We start from the raw sequence: 20,507 nt of genomic DNA on the forward strand, positions 1-20,507 counted from the left end.
TCGAGTTTCTTTATATTAACTGCCTCCAATATCCATAAATTATTAGGTGGTAGCATGCGAACAGACTATATTGATACCTAAGTATTACTCTGTACCAGTTAGAGAAAGGCGAACTGCTAGAATCTATAGATACTTGGCATGTTTTTCGGGAGCATAGGCAACACGCGCGCAGACATCTTTAGATAGATAAATGTTTAACCTTGGTCGTTTCGTTTGATGTTCTTTTTTCGGCCTGATTAGAGGCCTCACCTACCTAGTGACCACCTAATGTAACCATGCTAACGAACACCAGTATACCAAGCGACGATAAACTTTATGGAATCGAATCATTTTAGCTAGGTTCAGCATGGATAACTAGATGTCACCAAATATAGGAAACCTCTATAAGTGCTGTGACGTTCACTTGTCATTTAGTTTCTTTGGCGGCCGACCCATTTGTTGTAGAATTTTCTTGTCTCTCGTGTATCGTCTGTATTTCAATATCTAGCGTAGATTTGAGCGTCAAACAAACGTATACGACTGGCAGCGCGTACGCTTCACATGACGACGCCCAAAAAGCACCTTTTAGCCACCGTAACATACAGGTATATTTAATTTCGTCCTAACACGTTCTTGTTTGGTGAATCTACTGGATATCTATTTTCTAGGTTAAGAGGGTGCCAGCGGCTAAAATGGAGATCATTGGCGCCTAAACAAAACCACTCGAGCGTCTGTATCCGCTCGCTGATTTCGAAATCGCATACACTAGACATACTAAGATTAAGAGCCAATTCACCATTGATATCCGTCGCAAGGTGTTTTGCCGAGATTACAGTATTCGAGCCGCAACACTCAGCATTTCTATGGCCGTGTCTTAAACAGCATCGCCTGCATTCTGGGTCTGTTTATCTTTCGAAGTGTTAAACTTCGAAGAACGCGACAACAGCCGTACCAAGTTGCTTGCCCGATACGGAAGTTCTCCAGTACTTACTACGTAGTTTTTCAAAATGTTTGCATGCGGATTTAGCTTGGTACGGTGACAAAAAGCGCGAGCGCCATGAAATAGAATAGCGGCACTGCGGCCAGACGGTTCACGAAATCGTCGAAGCTTTTTTAGTGTCGTCTAAGAACGCTATACAAGCTTCAGTCGTTTCTTTTAGGTTAACGTAGCTTCATAACCTTTTCTGACGTAGGCTTTGAATATCGTCGTATGGAACGGTGTCCCCTAGGCAAAGCTTTCACGAAAGGCGAAGCTCACGAAGTTAGCTCCGCTTTCGATGATCGAATCAGAGCAATTTAGCACAGGTCTGGCAAATATTTTCGTTTCCTTTATTTACTCACACCTAGGGTCTGATATATGGCACACGTGGGCTACTACTCTAGTTTAATATTGATTCAGACAACAGGTCCCTTCCAGCACGAAACGAACTATGTCATCAATTGTCCTTGAGTAGCTAAGAAATGCGCGTGATGAGGTTCACTCCGAGCTCTGCTTAAAGCTCCATCGAGGCTCTCAACGTTGCGACGTTAGCGCTTGAGTACCCGCTTTGGCTATTTTCTTATTGATGAATTTTTAGCGAAGTCGACATTCACGATTCAATGTTTTCACAGTCTTCTAATTATAGAGACGATATAACTACCGGAAAGCAAACTATTACCTGCCCCAACATGCGGATAAGGAATAAAACACCTAAGAAGTAATATATTAATAACAATCGCGAAGGACCGCGGCGAAAAAAATTCTGCCGAGTAACATGAAGCATTGTACAGGCAGCTTCGAGTATGGCCGTAGCGTCGTCCAGAGCCTAAGTGATTTGGCATAGCTGTGAAGGATCTAAAGCTGTACGTTCCCGCACGATGTTAATAAAACCTAAAAAAATGCCCGATGGACGTCAATGTATATACAAAAAAAGGTCATAAAAAATATTATGTACTGTATTAGTAGTGTATTGTGATGTATTAGATACATAACTTTTTACTAATAAAAACTAAAAGAAAAATAATAAGAAAAAGATAACTATCAGGTGACCTGTAAAAGCATGTATGGAAGTTGAAGTAAAGAAATAATTTTGTCACTCAGCATAACCTACGAAACCGAAGGTGTATAGAAATATATACGTCTAGGTATAACTTGCAGCAAGAGAATATAACGTAATAAAAGAAACGAGAGTAAAACAAGTCAGATGGGTATTCCCAACATGCCAAGTGCCTTCTTTCAACTGTTAGAAGCTATTTACTCTTATCTGTATTTTTTTGCACTCTGACCTCCATTGGTGGGGTTTGAATCCGGCACAATTTACTCCGCAGTCTTGACAAGGCCTTCCGTAATCCACTTCCTTGATTTGGAGATTTTTCTGTAAGCCATATTTTAAAAAATAGCAAACAGATAGAAAATTAAGGATGGTCGTCATTTTTTAAAAATTAACGTATAGTTACTCGTGAAATTTTTACAAATTTTATAAAATTACAAATCTTGCGATAAAATCCTTTATATCATTAAATTTTTTTGCAGTTCAACGAAAGAGAACTACCGTACGACCGATAGGTCCATTGTATACTTTCATAATACACTAGAAATTCATTTATCCGAATGCAGCATCAAGCTCAGAAAAAGCCCATGTAGAAGAAGCAGTCTAGCATTGGTAAATTGGAATATCTACCCATGGGTAGTTTAAACAAGGCTCGAGTACAGAGCGACAAAACGCATCGCGCTCTGAAACGTCGGTATGACAAAAATAAGCAGCTTATTTCCGTAAGTCTGACCATTTTTTTCCTGTCGTCTAAAGAAGGCAATAATGTTCGTGAGATATGTAAAGCTTACAATGTAACGGTGTCCATTCATATATAGGCAGTGCCTAACCCTGTCGTGACCAAAGCGGTAAGGTTGAGCTTTGCGATCATCGTTCCTATCCTATCCATTAGGCCTGTCTCGTAGGCATGGCCCTTGTTGTGCACTGATTGCGATTAAAAGAACATCTGCACACCGATGATTTGTGACCGCTTGTCACAAGCAGCAGCAACCTTGCTATATTAGTCATAAATAAGGAAAACTATATATTATATAAGCTTGTTTTCAGGTCAGATATCGACAACCTTACCATAAGATGCTCCATTTCCACATCGTACGTATCATCACATGCGGCCGCAGTGATGATATTTGCTTGCAAACACTTCGACCCGTCACAGTACACAAACATAGATTCACTATGTAATTCGTATTTGGAACTTCATGCAATTGTCAGGATCCTTCGTCTCGCTTGATCGGCACTAGTACATTTTGCGTAATCTTCTATTGTTTACCTGCTACTGAACTAAGCGTAATACCATCGCATTAACTAGCATAGCAACTGAATCAATCACTTATGATCAATGGCCAAGTGACCGGACGTCATTCGTAACCGCCGTCATCATCGGTGACCTCGCCGATTTACCAATGAGCATATACGTAGACGACTAGCACTATAGCTATTGATTTTTAAGCTATTCTTCATACTCGTTCACGCTGAAAATCAGGCCAGAACATAGCCACGAGTGAAGGTAAACGTTTTTGGGTCCGTTTGTTTCGCTCGCGCTCTCTTCTTCGTGCCCGTGACTTTTTATCGTGACTCGTTCAAACGCTTAGAATTTGCTAATTAGGGAACAGATTTGATGAAAGTCGTTCGGCCCGGCATATTGCTGGCATACGTTTTGTTATAAATTGCTTGCAGATGGCTAAATCTCTAGTAATTGTTAGACTGGGTGATTAAGCAGCCCAAGCCGGTCTGTATATGCACAGTTTGATTTCGCGTCGGCGTGAAGAACTAAACGTGACCGGTTTTCTTTCCGCGCCCTTCTTCTTTCGTCTACAACGGAACAGTTCGTTATTGGCATAGAGACGTACGGTGCGTCTTGATCTTTTGCTAGATACATGGGTTGAGGCAGGCACGAGTTTTCAGAGGGCGCAGGAAGCCGCGTGTTGCTGAACAGCGCCAAACTAGCGAGCTCATGAGGGGTGCTCTTTCGAATATAGGCCGTTTTCCTAAAAGTAAGTACTCAAGTAAGAGACGACGACTGGAAAACTAAGCGAGTCGGATTGCATGGCAAAGGGACTATCCAAAGACCTGGAAGCCTGTTGATTAGCCACTAGGCAATATTTGCTAGTGATAAAGGTTTCTCCGGAAGATGAAAAAGGGTCAACTATTAAACGAGTCGTTGACGAAAGTTGACCGCGGCGAATGTGGGATCAACAACGGTGCTAGCTGCATGATAGACGTTCACGGCTGTTATGTGAATGTAGAAGAATGAGCCTCATACCGAAATGCGAGCAGACCGCCTGCAGACAGGTCAGTCTATATTAAATTGCAGATAAACACCGAAATTGACAAGTAGAAGCTGTTCTGCAGTGAATAGTCCTGCGCAAAAAAACCGTCGTCCGTAAGTGCCGCGCACCAAAGTATCGTAGTAAAACTGTATTCAACTATACTAAACGTAGTTTATACGATCGGATCCGGAGGTACTTGAGGGTCGATTTTCTGTCCACAAGTTCCGACTAGTGGACTCATTCACCATTCGGATTAACAACACAATGCATACGTGCTTACGCAAGTCGTCTTTAAACGTTTTCGAGAATTAGTGCAAAAACGTCTCTGCTCATTGCAAGCGATGATCTGCCCGACGCTTCAATGATGGTATCAATAGAGTTCAGTTTCATTCACGAAACTGATGTCTTATCTATTTCCAACAAAGTCAATCAACCAAAAATATCACCTGTAGTTCAATCTCCCATCTAACAAACAATATCACATTACCACTGGAGCCACTTTATCGTCAACACTGCACACAGATCGTGGACCGGGAGCATTATCTGGGCTTCAATTTGTAGTTAGGCCTAAAAATGTCCAGACAAGGCTACCGTGGATCTAACGCGAATCGACCGATGCATCAGCGGTCCAGAACACGCGCTCAGCGGTTGTTCAATAGACCAGTGGTGCGCTGCAGGCAGTGCCCAACCCCGTTTTGGAAACGGATGTCGTTCAGTTTCTGTAATGCTCTTTCTGACGCTGACAGAGTTCGGAGCATTGCTGACGGACGTCGTTAGGTCGCATTAAAACAACTAATACTTGAGGACGGAAAGCGCGAGTTGTACATCAGCTTACGGTTGTCGCGACGTTAGTGTGGGCATTATTATCACAGACCAACGTTACAGCAGCAGCAGCAGCTGCTGCTGCTGCTGCTGCTGTTGTTGTTGTTGTTGATGGTGATGGTGATGACTGGGTTTTGCTTTAGGCGATGATTCACCAAATGATGTTGATGTACCTTCAGCGGAGCTCCGCTATCTGCTGGTAGCCGCCTACGACTTTCACGGACTGATTCGTGACTGTGGAGGTATAATAACGTGTATAATAAAAACAGTGGTCAAACTAACATTAGTAACAACGATACTGAAAATAATTCCCACGAATTGTGCGGTCACCGGCGTCTCGGCGAACGGATAAGCTTGGCTTCCATTGAATCGAAGAAAACAAGTGGCCGAAATGGTCATAGCAACCAGTAATTTTTATCAAGCGGTACTAACAAAAATAGAGACAATTCGCGGCGTTGTCAATGTCAGACAGGCGATATGACCAACCGCTTGATCCTATCAAAGCAACTACATTTTGTTTCATATTAAACAACTCCCAACTGACTAGCCGATCCTTGCCAGGTAACGTAACGAAGATCGTCAGTAACAAACTTCTCTGTTTACCATTAGCCAATTAAACCATGTAATGATCAGAATGTCTAAGGAACAACGACATTTATGCAAGCACAACCTTTTTTTTGATCAGTTTTAATCCGTACCTGCTTTTTGGTAAAAAGAAGTTTTGTCCTGTGAGCAAACTTGTGACTCAGCTTATGACGATTACAAAAACAATAGCATCACATTTAGGCCACGCTGTTCATAAGCGCAGTCAAAATACGTCGAAAAACATATTACTTCATTATTGCTACTAGCCGATACCTTCTCTTCTATTCTCTCGATCTGCCGTTCGAGGTTTCAGACGTCGTCCAGAGTGAAGTACTGCAGGTGGATTGCTACCTCTTACGGACCCCCGAAGGCGAGCAGGGGTCTGCAATAACTGTTAACAGCAACAGATACCAGCGAATTGTCGCCCCCGCAAGTTCAAGGAATAATATTTACTCATAACAGGGCGAATATGGGATATTAACTAGAAATAAAGCCATTGCGATACATATGGTGAGGTGGTGACTTTGCCTATCTAGTCGGCAAAGTATCGTAAGTCAACGATTGAGTTAAGAGGTAGCAATCACAACAAGTTCATACGAGCAGATGATCTCTGCGTTGGGTCTGTATAGACAAGCGAAGTAGACAGACCTAGGTTGCTGTTTGTGTGTCCATCCAGAGGACGCAACGAAACGACTGCAGGTCTGAGCACTGCAGGCCTGAGCGCTGCAGGTTAACCTAGCGCTGCTAACACCTACGTTTAACTCTGATTTTGCATAATTGTCCTAAATGAACACAGGGCCCTCTCGTGACGGTGGGCGCGTGTCACTTTCTCTTTGTGGCTTCAATCTATAGGGACGCGATGGATACATTGATTGTAAGCGTTTCTAGCAGCTCGTAGGGGATCATCTAGAGCAGACAGGATGATCATGACAGACATAGATGTTTACCACTAGATTACCATGAGACATGGACCAATTGTCAGTATATAATTGTTAGTTTAATGGATGTATGTCTAGGAGCCAATAGGATTCCGAACAGCGAGACGATAACAGGCGATTAATTATGAGCCGCATAGCAGCTAGAAAGGCCAAAGATTTCTCTTTGTAAGCGCCCTGCAATCACGGTGACAAGACTGTGACGAGGGAATGCCGTAACACATGTGTTTATTAACATTTATTCATATTGACGTTGCCAATGTAAATACTGTTTGAATCTTTCGAGTTTTCTTTCTTTTGAAAATTGATTGCTAACCGGAAACCTTACATAGATATGCCGCCGATGTTCGGCAATCGCTTTTAGGGAAGGCACCGCAAGGCCGAATGTTTCCGGTGTTCATTTTGCGTGACAAGCAATGATGGCAGCTGTTTCTGCTAGTAAATATCATTAATTTGATTGGTAACTTCCGATTTTACTGGATAAAGAACTTTGCGGTAACAAGCAATTAACGTACGCTAACAGCACTCATAAGTGTTGCTAAAAAGTTGCCTCTCTAACATTGAAAAAAATATCTAATTTGCTTTGATGGGCGTAGAATAACGCTTTATTATTAGGTGCATCTATATATTATACTTACTCTATTACGTTTAATTTTGTCCGAGGATAAGATCTGTGATGCGGAAAATTCTCAAAAATTTGTATAAATTTATAATTTATTATAAATTATTTTTTATTATTTTAATTTTTTAATAGAATTTATTATTTATAATTTGTATAAATTATAAATGTAGCTATAATAACTAGAGGAAGCACATTTTTGATGAAACTACCGGTGAGCGAAGTGGCATGAATGGCCGTACAGGCTCATGAAATAAATTGCCCCTCGACTGGGAGAGCTCAATGTCCCCTCTAAATCCTGAACATCGCCACCGTTGTCGATCAGATAAGGAACGGAGGTACAGCACATTTTCAGTGGTGAGTGCGACGATGGAGACGAAACGGCCACATAACACTAGCGATCGTTACGACCCGAATCCGCTTTTTTTTTTTATATTGTCTTCCCAATAGGGGGCGTTAGTTAGATAAACTATTGCAATTATTTCTTCTAAATCATATTAATGTTGATCATAATTCATCTTGAAGGCAGCATTTTTGTTCACTTACTTCACCAGTCATAATAATCCATCCTAACGGGAATTGGATGTATTAAATTGGTTTTAATTTATAAAGTATTATTGCTTCAAAGCCAAGTGAGCGCACCTTAAAGTTTCCGTGGTAAAGTCCAACGGATTCTAATGTCAGATGTTGTGGCACGCTCTAGATGTCCAAGGATAGGACAGGGAAAGTGTTTTTACAGATTAATATTTTTGCGCCAGCCATTTTGAAAGATGTATCTGTGAATACCTCGCGAATTCTGAGACTGAAAACGTTCCTTGTTTTATCACGCTCGTAGTGTGGCTGGTCGCATCGCTGAAACCAGCAATCCCTGGACCTAACTCTCGTTCTGGGTCAGCCAGAGGTTCAGCTACGATATATATATACATAGACCGATAAATGTGCGCAGGCCCATGGGGCCGTTCTAGGGCTGATTGAATCAAGTTGAGTTGTATACATAACCATTGCCTCAAGCCTGCATAGACCCCGCTAGCACGCACTAAAACCTTTTCCAGAGCAGATTCGTGACTACCCCATCTAGGACAAGCCTGGCTGTCATCATTTAGCATTGCTGCAAGAGCCTTTGGGGATAGAAAGAGTTTAATACAGGTAGTGTGAAAAAACCAGGTGGAACACTATGTTCATCGTTACTCGGATCTTTATTGGAGGATTAAACTGTGGTTATGTCCAGTTTCAAACCTAGACCATCTCTATTTTTCAAATCAATGGGCAAGCGCCTTACCTTTACAACATCGCGGGGCTCCTAAAAGGCACTAGCCAAATATATGTATCATTCAATTCAGTTAGCTTAATTTTTATGCTAGGCGTCGTCAATAAGAAACTGTCTCAAGAAAAGTCAGACGGCAGACATCTTTACAATGCCGTCGTGAATTGGGCTATCTAAATGGGAATTTCACCAAAATTTAAACTTGAACCCGATAGACAATTATGTTCTATAACGGTATGAACGGCATATAAATAAACTATAATTTTTCGAACAGAACAGCGCATATTTACTAGGTAGAAAGCCCCATAATGTTATTTCTATACCTTGTTAACTCCCGTACTATCTATCTTAATGTCTCTGTTTGGTCGGTACACTTTCAAAGCGCAGTCTGCCCTTTTCTTACTATGCGCTGAGATAGGACGCGCCTATATTATTACGGTAAGTTTCATCTATACAATGCACGGCCACTCATCGGATATAACGGTAAAATTCAACTAAATGATTATAGTTTCGTTATCGTGTGTCGTTGTTTGTTCTCTTACATCATGTACTCGTGATTGGGCAGTAAAAACGAACACGTTATATATATTTGTGGTAGCGAAAGGTCACCGGGATAGATATTTTTTTCCAATCGGGAACTAGTTGTCTCACTAGGTATGTCACAAATGTCATGGGTAATAGATGCGTTTGTTACTTAGCTGATACGTAAACAACACAGCGTATTAACAGTAAATCAATTGATTTAAAAGCATTTTCTTTATTTACACAAAGTGTGTAGTACCTATGTGACGGGAAAATCTGTAGATTTTTGTTTGCCAACTCGAATTTCCTTCGCCCAACGTCAAGTGGCTATTTTTTGGGTTCTTTTTGCATCGACCAAGTTCTTAAGGAGCTGTTGACCTCTACGCATGCTCGTAGAGCCAATGCCCTAGAGAATAGTACGGTGCGGTTTAAGTTTAAAAGGGCATTTACGAAACATTTAACAGTTCGCCTGCATTGTCTGCCCACAAATACCTGACTAGCTTCTTCTAAATCATTCGCGAGCTGCACAAAGAGCGTCTTCTTTCCAAGAGAAACAGTTTAAGGTTTGGCTATTACAGGAAGCGTCCTGCTGCAAACGACAGTTTGACAAAAAGTGGAAGTACTGCCCTTATCGACATGTTTTCGCGATTCGTTTAATTCATTTATTCTATACATTCATTATAGTAACGTAAAGATGTTACTAATGACAAGAACGGAGCACTTACCATCAATAGATCGGTAACTTTATCCCAGGCTATTTTGATTGGTAATAGAACACCAGTTCGCTGGCCTTGACTCTGATGCACTGCTACTTGGATTTCCTTTGCTATCGTCTCTTCTTTGCCAGGGTCATCATCGAGATCAGTACCCTCATCGACCATCAGTCGTCTCGCCGGCACGAGCGCCTCCAGGATCCCGACACGGCGTCCCGCTGCACCCTCACTTGTCGAAGCCAACTGCGCTGTCATTGCATTGGGCGTACAGGACTGTACATATGTATTGCTACCCGAACTGGATGCCGACCCGGTAGAATTTCGCGGGTCGTTTTGGGCAGCCGTTGTTAAGGCAGCGCTGAATGTGAGCTGTTCGTCCGAAGAAGGCTCCCTGGCGGAGATTGCTACGAACTGAGATTCGTCTATGGGTTTTGGCGAACCCATTCCAACCGACTCGTCTTGACGCGTTAAACTCGTCCGCATTTCATGCTCGGAGTTGGCGTCAGAAGAAGCTCGGACCGATTTTCGTGCCTTCTCCTTACGTCCGTTACCAGTGGCTCTGGAAACAATGACCAAATATTGTGCGCCTAGTTATTATGTGATTACAATGTTGTAGCTGTCTAATTTAATATAAAAAAGCGCAATTTTTTTGTCAATCCAAGTAGCTGTCAAACAGAAATAATCCGGATACATTCAATTCAAATGAAAAAATAAAATTTAAAAAAAATAATAAATAATGTACTTGCAATACGTACACAGCTGTGTATTTGTCTATATTCGAAATATCGAATCGTGTCGAGAAACTCGCAATTCATTTAAAAAAAAAAACAGAGTCCTAATAGTTCCTAGGTGCGGTACACGTACCGTTTAGACAATTCCTAATAATGTTTGCAGCTGATTGTTTTGCCATTGAGTTATATCTATCTTCTAACCATGCCTAAACGATAGCGAAGCTACAGCTCGTATGACGCTAAACGCCTACGTATTATCAATGCAGACAGGACCATTTTCCTTTCATGTTTTTTTCCTTTCCGTATTTTTCTGCCTCACACATTATTGTTTATTCAGCACCAGGTCATAATTGTACCCAAGCACTTATTAGCATTAGCTATGGCAGCACCATTGTAAGGTCCCAAAAACGAGTCAAACAACCCTTTGTAATTTATGAAAATTGACAACGTTCGCAGTGACGTTACGGCATCCCTGCTAGCAGAGCCTGTGTTAGCGTCACTGTACATGCTCCACCAATATGGAATTAGACTTAGAATCGAATGGCCTTGGCATCTATGCAGCTCGGCCGGATACAGCCGGCGGATAAAGCAACGAGTAACAACGAATAAGATGTTTACTGAAAGTCAGAACAGACCGTTTTGTTAAGCACGATAAAAATGACGGATGAAAACGCAACGATGTTCATTAACTACTAATGGAATACGTAAGACATTTAACTGTATACGATAGCAACGCAAGTGATCCTCTCTCTCACATTCTATTTTATGGCATAGTAATGGATTTCTGTGTACCATTGAAATCAATAGGCGGATGCATATATTATTACTAGTATTATGGATACATATCATCTGATTATTCGTTGAGGAGGCAATTCAATTTGCCCCTGTCGAAAATACTGCCTGTAATAAAATTTCATACTAGGCTATGTAAGTGAAGATAATATATAATACAGCTGGGGACTACCTTTCTGTGATTGTGGTCTTAGAATGTGAAGATAACAAGTATAGGCAAAATCGTCAGCGTGTTGGATGGCTATCCGCGTTGTTGAAGTATTTCGAATAGTGGAAGCCAGTGTTTAAGAACATGGATCTAGTGGTTTCACACAGAATTTTTACAAAACGTTAAACTAGGTACATTAGGTATTTCGACGATTTTTTTACATGTGCTCAAATTCTCTGCATTCAATATAACCACTATACACTGCGACTACAACTTCGATTCGGGACCTAAACCGGGCGAGCAGTTGCTTTAAGAATATTCCCTCTTCAATCTGTAAGTAACTTTTCACTTATAACTGCGCATCGAATGATATATAGGTGATATAAACTTTTTAGAGTATCGCTCAATTCTACTAAACGTCCCCAGGATGTGAAGGCTCAAAGTGGCCAAGGAGTTCGAAAAGTGTGAAAAGGCGCGAAAGATTGTACCGTTGTGGCCTATCTAGACGACCTAATTAACAATTGATATTCCTTTTTACAACAGCTGTTAACTTCTGTAACGAAAATCAAGCTATACCAAAAATGATTTTTTATTCATTTTCAAGTTAAACTATGTTTACGATTTTGCGGTTCGCCTCACAGAAGTCTTTTTAGGACTTTTCAAAACCCACATAAAGACTTGTGCGGGAAAAACGAAATTTTTAGCGTTGCAGGCGGTTCGTTCAGCGTGGAAAAATTAGGTAATAGATGATCGACGGTCAAGTTCCAAAAACGACGTGACTTTGTTCACCGTAACCAATGTATCGTCTTGTTGTAGAAAGAAGTTTTATCTGGTGCAAGGAGTAGCGGATTGCCCCAATTCGGAATCCGCATTTTATATTTGTTAAGGCAGCAAAAAAAAAAACATATTAAGAGGAAGAATAGCATGAGTTAAATGATGATCCTCAAACACTCCAATGACTTTTCTCAAACTGTCAGGAGTCGTTTAACTCCGCTGTATTTCCAGGTCCCTACTACAATCTTTTAATTATTCATATTAGTAAAGTTTTTTTTAATCGTTCAAAAAAAAAACGTTCAGCCATGACACAAGCGAGAGCACAGGAAAAGCCGTATAGTTCTGTAATTGATTTGTTGGACGCTGCCAGGGAGGCCGCAATCGCTCCCCGTAGCGAATGACCTCAGCATAAAGAGCCTTGTTCGTCTTGCGCTCGAAAAATTGACACAATAACGGGCGAACAGATACATCCGTATGTGTTTTCTCAGAACACTAGCAACCATAAAAAAACTAAGATAGATGGCCTAAACAGACGCAGCGGAAACCATTTGTTTTAGTGCCCCCCTGTTTTTTTTTTTCATTAGGATGCCCCAGAGGAAGCAAGCTTGAATTGACGTCCTCCAGCTTTACATTTATAACGAGCTATATTTACTGTTACATTTCCACATTGCTTGTGTATAAACATTTTAGACACGTATCTGGCAAACGCACGCAAAGATTGAGCTGTTTTGCGGTCAGAGTTAGAGTTTCGATTACAATTTAGTGCGCGAGTCCTAAATTTGTTTTGTTTCTTGAAAATGTTATTATCACACCTTGTCGTTCCTTAGTGATCTTCGTTCGAATCGCCTTAGAAAAGATCTATAGTACAAATCGCTCATGTCCTTAACGTGAATCAAAGATTATTTTGCCGTTTGTAAGACATGTACGCTGATGCTTCAGGACACCTGGACGGTGTGTTTATGTGCATTCAGGCTTTCGTTGCCGTTCACCACGTACTGAGTGCAACAACGCCTAAGTTAATTTAAGGTCTAACCACTCGATTGAATCTACTATCAAGTAACTCTATTGAAAAATATAAGGCTTGTTTCAAACCTGCCCACACAACGGAAAATCCTGTACGTATATGGGACGAGAACGACATGAAGAAATTCGCGGTTTGTGTGTGCGTCCAGATGTACAAATGATCAAAAAACCAGTGAGTATGAAAGTGTCAATGTACAGCTCGCGTTAAACCTTCGTATTTACGTAGGAATAGAGGGCAACAGGTTCCTCGTTTGCAAATCGTTGCATGGTACTCATTATACTGAAAGGAAAGCCATTCGGTTCTTAAGTAGACACGTCTGGTTTCAATTTTGTTACGCTTTCTTATAAAGGTTTATGGGAAGTTCTGGACGCATCATGTACGTTTCAATCTATCAAGAATTTTTTTCACAGGCAAATCTTTACGAAAGTTATCTATGACAACTAATATCATAAGACAGATAGGGATTTTTTTTTTAATAGTGAATGCGCTTAAACAATCAACTTATCAAGAACCTAAATCTTTCATGATTTCATCGCATGTTCTTCACCGATATCCAGCCCACTTCCGAGAAAAGATCAGTGTTCAATACTTTTAACTTAATACAATTAACTAATGGCAACGTTACGTGTAGGTGACGAGACACCATGCCAAGGAGTGCCTTCATATTTGATATCTGTTCGTGTTCTACCTGCACTCGTTAGCCAATTAGAGGCGTCCCGTATAGAAGGCGTCAATCGTCACTGTATAATACTCTGTTAAATCAATGCCATTGTAACAGTGTATAGTCATTCTAACCGGCAATAGATCGTTATATTTCTATTATAGCTTGACAACAGCGTCGGTCCCGTAATGCAAACTACAAGTTATGCATAGGGTTAAAGGAAGCTGTTTAGAGAACCCTTTAGAAGATTGTGTGGATTCAGCTATGTGCCCGAATTGCTTAGCTTATAATGGAGCTCTTTCAATGCATAGTGTAATACCTTGGGCGATTTCCACTGCCGCCAATCGCAGTACGGGGCATCTTTGAATGTTAATACCTCTATAATATGTGTGCATATTATGCCATAACTCAAAACCCCCCTTCGCCGTCTTATGTATTTATCTAAGCGCAGTAATTATAAAACAGTGACAAAGTATCCATATGCACACGCATACAGCAAGCTATCGCCTATCTGTCCTACCATCGTGTCAAAATCACTATACAATTATATGGATATATTAGAAACATCGACAGTATGTACACACGCGCTGGTGTACAAGAACGCCCGCACCTGCTCTCGTATCTGGTTGCATTATCGCTACTGCATCAAAACGTATACACGTATTCCTAGCAGCCACGATTATTATCTGGAAATCAGCCTTTGCTGTACACCGAGCGTCAATCCGAAAATCAAGGTTCGAGTTGTAAGCGGCCATTTCGTCCTGTCTGGGCTCAACGCAATGCTAATGCTCCTTAAGCGATGTGTATTCGCCACCAGTACTTGCTGTAGCACGGTTAGTTCGGGTCGGCTATGTTAGTGCGGGTCATCCTCTACGCAAGTGGGTTGCGAGCGTCAGATATTTACCAGCATCACAACGATGGGTCGTGAACAGGGCGCAGATAGATCTTCAGATGTTTTTCAAGCGATGGTCATCTTCTTGCTCACTGTTGACTTCGGCGTACCATTGAACGGAGCCGCTTTATCATTCAACTGGGATAAGGCCAGTAAATTAGCAACGACCACGTCAACAACAGATAGACGTGGAATAACCGTTGATGTCGCCCTTGTATAGGGTGGCATCACATTCTATTACTTCTTTGAAGGATTCTTCTTGTTCTTTGATAACGTCGTCTTGTAGATTGAATAGATAGAGCTACCGAGCCGATAACTGATGCAGAATCGCTGCCTGCCGCATTGACTTTATGGTGAGGTCGAGATGGGCAAACAAGACATTTTGATAAATTGACTATAAAAAAATACACATTTATATTGCTTTATTTATTTAATGTTGCTAAACTGTTTCGTGTACGCGTAGATGCCTTAAAGGCCTTGACCAGACGGATGTTTTGGCTGACTGACCCGCTAGTTAAGCCGCTGGCGTTGCTTACCTGAATAACGGTGATAAAGGCCAAAGCCAATTTGCTGATCAAGGCTTGGCCTGGCTAACTCATGTCAGCTGACAGTTAGCTACAAATCAGCCGATTATGTAGAGGTAAATATAAAATTTTAAACGCTCGTACATAACATAAGTGATAAACCACTGATTTGCATCGATTTTTGTTTTTGTGCGCGTAAATTATACCTTCTTTTGAGAGCGACAAGATCTCTGGCTGAAAACGCCAGGATCATTTGTTTGGTAAGTCGCCATTGGGGCTTAGAAAAATAGCGTCCTATGTGTGAAATAATATCATCTTTACAGCTCGCGCTAATCTAAACATGTAAATAGTTAGTAAACGCATAATGTATATGAATGTTTTACATTCAACCGTCAGACGTTAATTACGTTAGGCAACAATATTCTTGTTTTCAGTCTGAAGAAGATTGTGGCACTTGGCCTATCTCTGAGTTACAGGAACCTCAACTTAGCAGTTACCCGTATGCAGTTGGCTTAAAATTTTAAATCTGTCAAACGACGAAAGTATCTCATTGGAACGAGGTGGCGAAATAAACGATTATTATAGTATAGGGTACAACTACACGTATATAGTAGAGGAGGTAACCCTGGAAGTTACAAAATACCGCTCGCTGTTGTACTGATCGCTCGCTGGATATTGGTCGCAAAATTGTACGTGTTTAGACGGATATAATTGACCCAGATGACGGCAATAACATCATTTCTTATCAATAAAAACGTCACCACAGACCTAGCTTAGAAGTAGTACATTTACACGGCTTTTCCAGCTGATTCGAAATATTTCATAAAAACAGCTTCACTAGCGCGTACCTTATATCATAGTAACTAACGATCTTTTACCACCAACAAACGAATCTCAACGCGCAATAGAACCACGGAAGAACGGAAGCATATCGTTATTATTTTTTATATATATATTATATATATATATATATATAATTATTTATATGAATTTCTAGACCCTAATAGGTTACCGATACAATTTAACTGAATTTACAATGTCACGAACAACGCGATGCTCACTGTTTCGCGTACAGGATCACAGATATTGACAACCTGGCTTTCTAGAAGCATACGTGTTAGTTGAACGAGGAGATGTACATAGCATTTGGTGCAGAAACTCTCAATGTAAAGGTGTAGAGTTTTCATAGAATACACCGGTAGGATAGTGACGCTTTCGCACCTCGTCAATTTCTAATTCGATTTTTCGTCTGAATTTTTCAATGATGAATGAAGAAGATCCCCTTTATATGCTACTCTTTTGCTCGTACTGTTGCGGAAATGGCAATCACATCCGATACATGCTTCAATCGTTATATGCAGATCAGGCCTTAATAGGTCATAGTGGTGCCACAGTCAGAACCGAATTTAAATCATCTACGCTAAACCGCAAGAGAATTACCTTAGTTCATTGCTTCTAGCAGCACCGCAAGTTTCATGAAGAAAACACACATTACCAATCAACAATATGGCATAATGGGGCTGGTTGGCTTCTCGCAAAAACTCGTATATTGCAAAAGAGTCATCCGTTCGATGAAAGTCGAGCCCGTAGACGCAGTAATGATATCGTACAAAACGTCAAGGAAACGAGACGGCCATCTAGCAGAATATTACATTGTATATGTTGTCGTTTGTTCCGAGCTCAAGTACTTGTATCAGAGAGACAGACGGAACGGATGATGATGATGGAGGAAAGACTGCGACTGTATCTGTGAGCATTACGCTCGTAAATGTAACGATATTCCATAATAATTTCTCCATATCATCGATGCTGGGCTAAGTTCTAGTTGGTGGGCTAAGTTCTGTATCGTACTATGTACGTGATTACAAAACGCGTTCGCGCTACTAATTGAAATATGTATACAAGCAAACCTTTGTTTTTGTCTGTAAGCACATCTCGAGATCAGCCTTTCCGTATCACGATGCCAAGGACCTGCCCGAAAGAAGGCATTGGCAGGGTAGGTGACGTTAAAATATCTACGTATGTAAATGTGACTAAAAATGTATTTTTTGTATAGATCATGCATGTACTAGGATTAGTTGGAAAAACGCTGTCGTTTTAGAGACTCAAAAATGTGCCTGTCCAGGTAGTCAGATAAAATTAGGTTAGTGCCAAGCCAAATGTAAGTCTTAATGGCGCTGTCCTACCCGACAACTGCTGTGCACCGATTGTTTTTTTGTTTAACTGCTCCGCTCGGATCTATGTCAGGGTAATACATTATTTCAGTTTCTACCGATCACCTATTTGAAATCGCAGCATGGACAGCATTACCTATTATAGGGATATTAACGTTGACAGGTTTCAGCAGCTATGGAAAACAATCGGAGGTGGTAGCAACTTACGCTCGAAAATGACAAGATTCAGAATAGTACTTGTAGATAGCACCATTTTTAATGTTGCGGCTGAAGCTATTCAAAGGTAATACATGGGACTTGAAAGTATAATACGATCTTAAGTAAGAGCATATTGAAAAGGCCGCAATTAGACGCTAAGCCTTATTGCAGGATGTCCTATTTTAGGTTTAGTTAATTTACTTACTCCGCGAACGTAAAACTGTGTTGAGGGCCATTTACGTAAGATTTATATATATATATACATACACACATTTCTCTCTCTAAACCTTTTCAGTCAGCAGTTGAAAATAACTGATTGTATACTACCCTCTTCTGGTTTGTGTTGTCCATGTGCGGGCCAAGGCCATTCCGTGGCGGGAACAAATGTAATTTTATGTCAGTTCCGAAAGATCATCAAGAACAAAATTTAAGGTAACTGCTATTATGGCTATATTGCTATAACAATAATATTAGACAATAGCAAAAAATAGGAACTTTTATGTTAGCATAGTTCATCGTGGCAGCGTGGAAGGCCTAACTTCTCAATTAGGCAAGCTAAACTTACTAGATGTAGCCTCGACGCATGCTGCGCGGCAAAAATGATGATATAAAAAAAAAAAAAAAAAAAGAAAGACAACAATGATTATACAGTGATTCTATTGCGATAATCGGTGATAGTAAAAAAAAAAAGAATGAAGAGTTAATAGGAAAACCGTAGTAAGAGAATCACGCAACTTAAGAATGATACATTAGTTGGAAAAGAACGATTGTTTATGCAGTCATATTACAAGTATTTTCCAGCCGTAACTTGAAGTGAGTCACCGACTTTGTACCTGTGTTTGATGAAGTAGAGAATCATCGCTCCGAGAATGATGGTAAGAATCATCAACGCGGCCGCGTCACCAATATGTCGATCATTTTCGTGCTCCATTCTTAATTTGTTGTGTTCACTGAGACGTTCATATATTTGCAGGACCAATAATGATCCCATAGGCACAAAAACACAACTTATGAACCTTCTGAGTGGGTCCCTGTTCGAAAAACCTATACACCGCGATTTTTAATGACAACCACGTAATCAATAAATTTTCTATAAATATTGTAGTTATATGACGAGATGTTTCACTGATGACAAGCGGCAATATCACGTTTTGTCGAAAGAGAACGAAAACCGACAAGTTCCAGGCGCGTGCCTATTTACATAGATTCGTTCCGAAAATCTACAGGCCAACACCTGCCACGAAATGGTTACCAGTATCACACTCGTCTAACAAAATATAAGTCGTAAAAAGCCGATACCTTTTCAGACAACAAAAGAGAGCTCTTATTATAAATTGCTAATCCGTCCTATTAGCTATCCGCTACTGGCTTATTCCATCTATTTCCGCGTTATTTCTCCAGCAGGACGTTCAACAGGCGCAAAAGCATACCATCGTGAACTGTAAATACAAAAGTGTCCACCCCTAAGGTCTAACTTCAAGCAACATCACGGTAAGAGTAACAACAACAATATTTATACCACAATAACTACAATAGTGTCCAAAGCAGCACTTCCGGTCAAAGATAGCCAGCGCCAATTTCAATAGACGACTCAGCAGCTGACGACAAACAACTTGTATGAACAAGCACAAGCTCCCAAGAAATCGATCGACGGACGTCCGTATATTGTGGCCTGGCAGTCTGCCCGCCTTTGTGGAGGCCACTCCCCGTCTGCACGGTAACTAGAGGAGCACCGTTCTCCAACTACTGTCACTGTCGCCAGCCGCGTCGTCGCTTCCGTCACTGCACGCAAAACGAACAACGTTGTTGCTAATGCGTGAAAACTAGCCCCGGCAGCGCCCCTGGTGACAGCGACGATGTGGGGCGAAATGGAGCGTTGCCGTAAGCGTCTATGGAGCACGGCTTCAGAAGACTGTGACAGGCTGCCGTCGGCGATCAAGCAGCATTACCAGTAGAGACTGACTGACTAATGCGATGGCAACGCGTTGTAGCAGCAGGGACGAAGGCGATGGTAGGCCAAGCGCTATAGACTACGAGACTCACCACACTGTGGTGACTCTATGAATAGATATTCAGTAGAGAAGGGCAAATAAATGACATCGAGAGAAAGAGACTGGACAATGGCGGCGGAGAAAGACATCGGCGGTTGAGGCAATTACGATTTAAGTTGGACACAGTTTCAATACTACGCCAGTTCGAGTATAGTTCCGTCTGCGATTAGCGCAGAGAACGTTTGCGTTGTGTCTCGGATGCTTTCGACCGCGATTCGTAGATAGGCACAACGACTAATCGGTACCGTGGCACCGGTAGTGTAGCAGATATCGACGCCGACGGACCACGATGGATTCTATAGAAGACGAAAAAAAAGATGCTCACTTTTACTACCTGTCCGCCGATCTGTCCGTGTCCGTCGGAGCAGATACCGTACGAACGCACAACTAGACCCAAAAGGACAATGCGAATGGCCAGCTTTGCCGTCGCCGGCAAGTGCAACTTGCTATCATAGACAATACCGCAGCGTTAAAGCAGTCGCCGTGTCAGGCAACAATGAACATGTACGAGATACAATGATGGGAATGACTCTGTACGTATGCGCACGTATCTATGTCTGGACGTGCTAATTCTGACCACCGGATGGCAGCGCATTCCACTTTTGTTGTTAGTATTTCTGCCAGAGCTGTAACGCGTGTCCTGCTATTCTTAGAGAATACAAATAAAATAACAAAATAAAGAGTATAAGCAGGAATGGCGAAATGGTATAGTTTATAAAGGTGATATTAATGAAGGTAACTGAAATAGCGATGATAGTGATCTAAAAGCTGAAGAAAAAAGCACAGATACAGGAAATGA

The 20,507-nt window shown here is 41.3% G+C and overlaps 1 protein-coding gene across 1 annotated transcript in view; it reads right to left on the reverse strand.

The window, feature by feature from the left end:
* The window catches only part of LOC111244383 (testin-like), a 137,486-nt gene extending 118,879 nt beyond the window's left edge, over positions 1 to 18,607 (reverse strand). The window contains exons 1-3 of the mRNA XM_086978503.1: positions 18,491 to 18,607; positions 9,752 to 10,298; positions 2,245 to 2,333 (exon numbers count right to left, since the gene is read on the reverse strand). Of these exons, the coding sequence (XP_086834629.1) occupies positions 2,245 to 2,333; positions 9,752 to 10,298; positions 18,491 to 18,588 (734 nt within the window). The 5' untranslated portion in view covers positions 18,589 to 18,607. The remainder of the gene's footprint in view (positions 1 to 2,244; positions 2,334 to 9,751; positions 10,299 to 18,490) is intronic.
* Positions 18,608 to 20,507: the final 1,900 nt, after the last annotated feature.

Source organism: Varroa destructor, unplaced genomic scaffold, assembly GCF_002443255.2.
Source record: "Varroa destructor unplaced genomic scaffold, Vdes_3.0 BEIS01000002.1, whole genome shotgun sequence".
In the NCBI taxonomy this organism is placed as follows: domain Eukaryota; kingdom Metazoa; phylum Arthropoda; class Arachnida; order Mesostigmata; family Varroidae; genus Varroa; species Varroa destructor.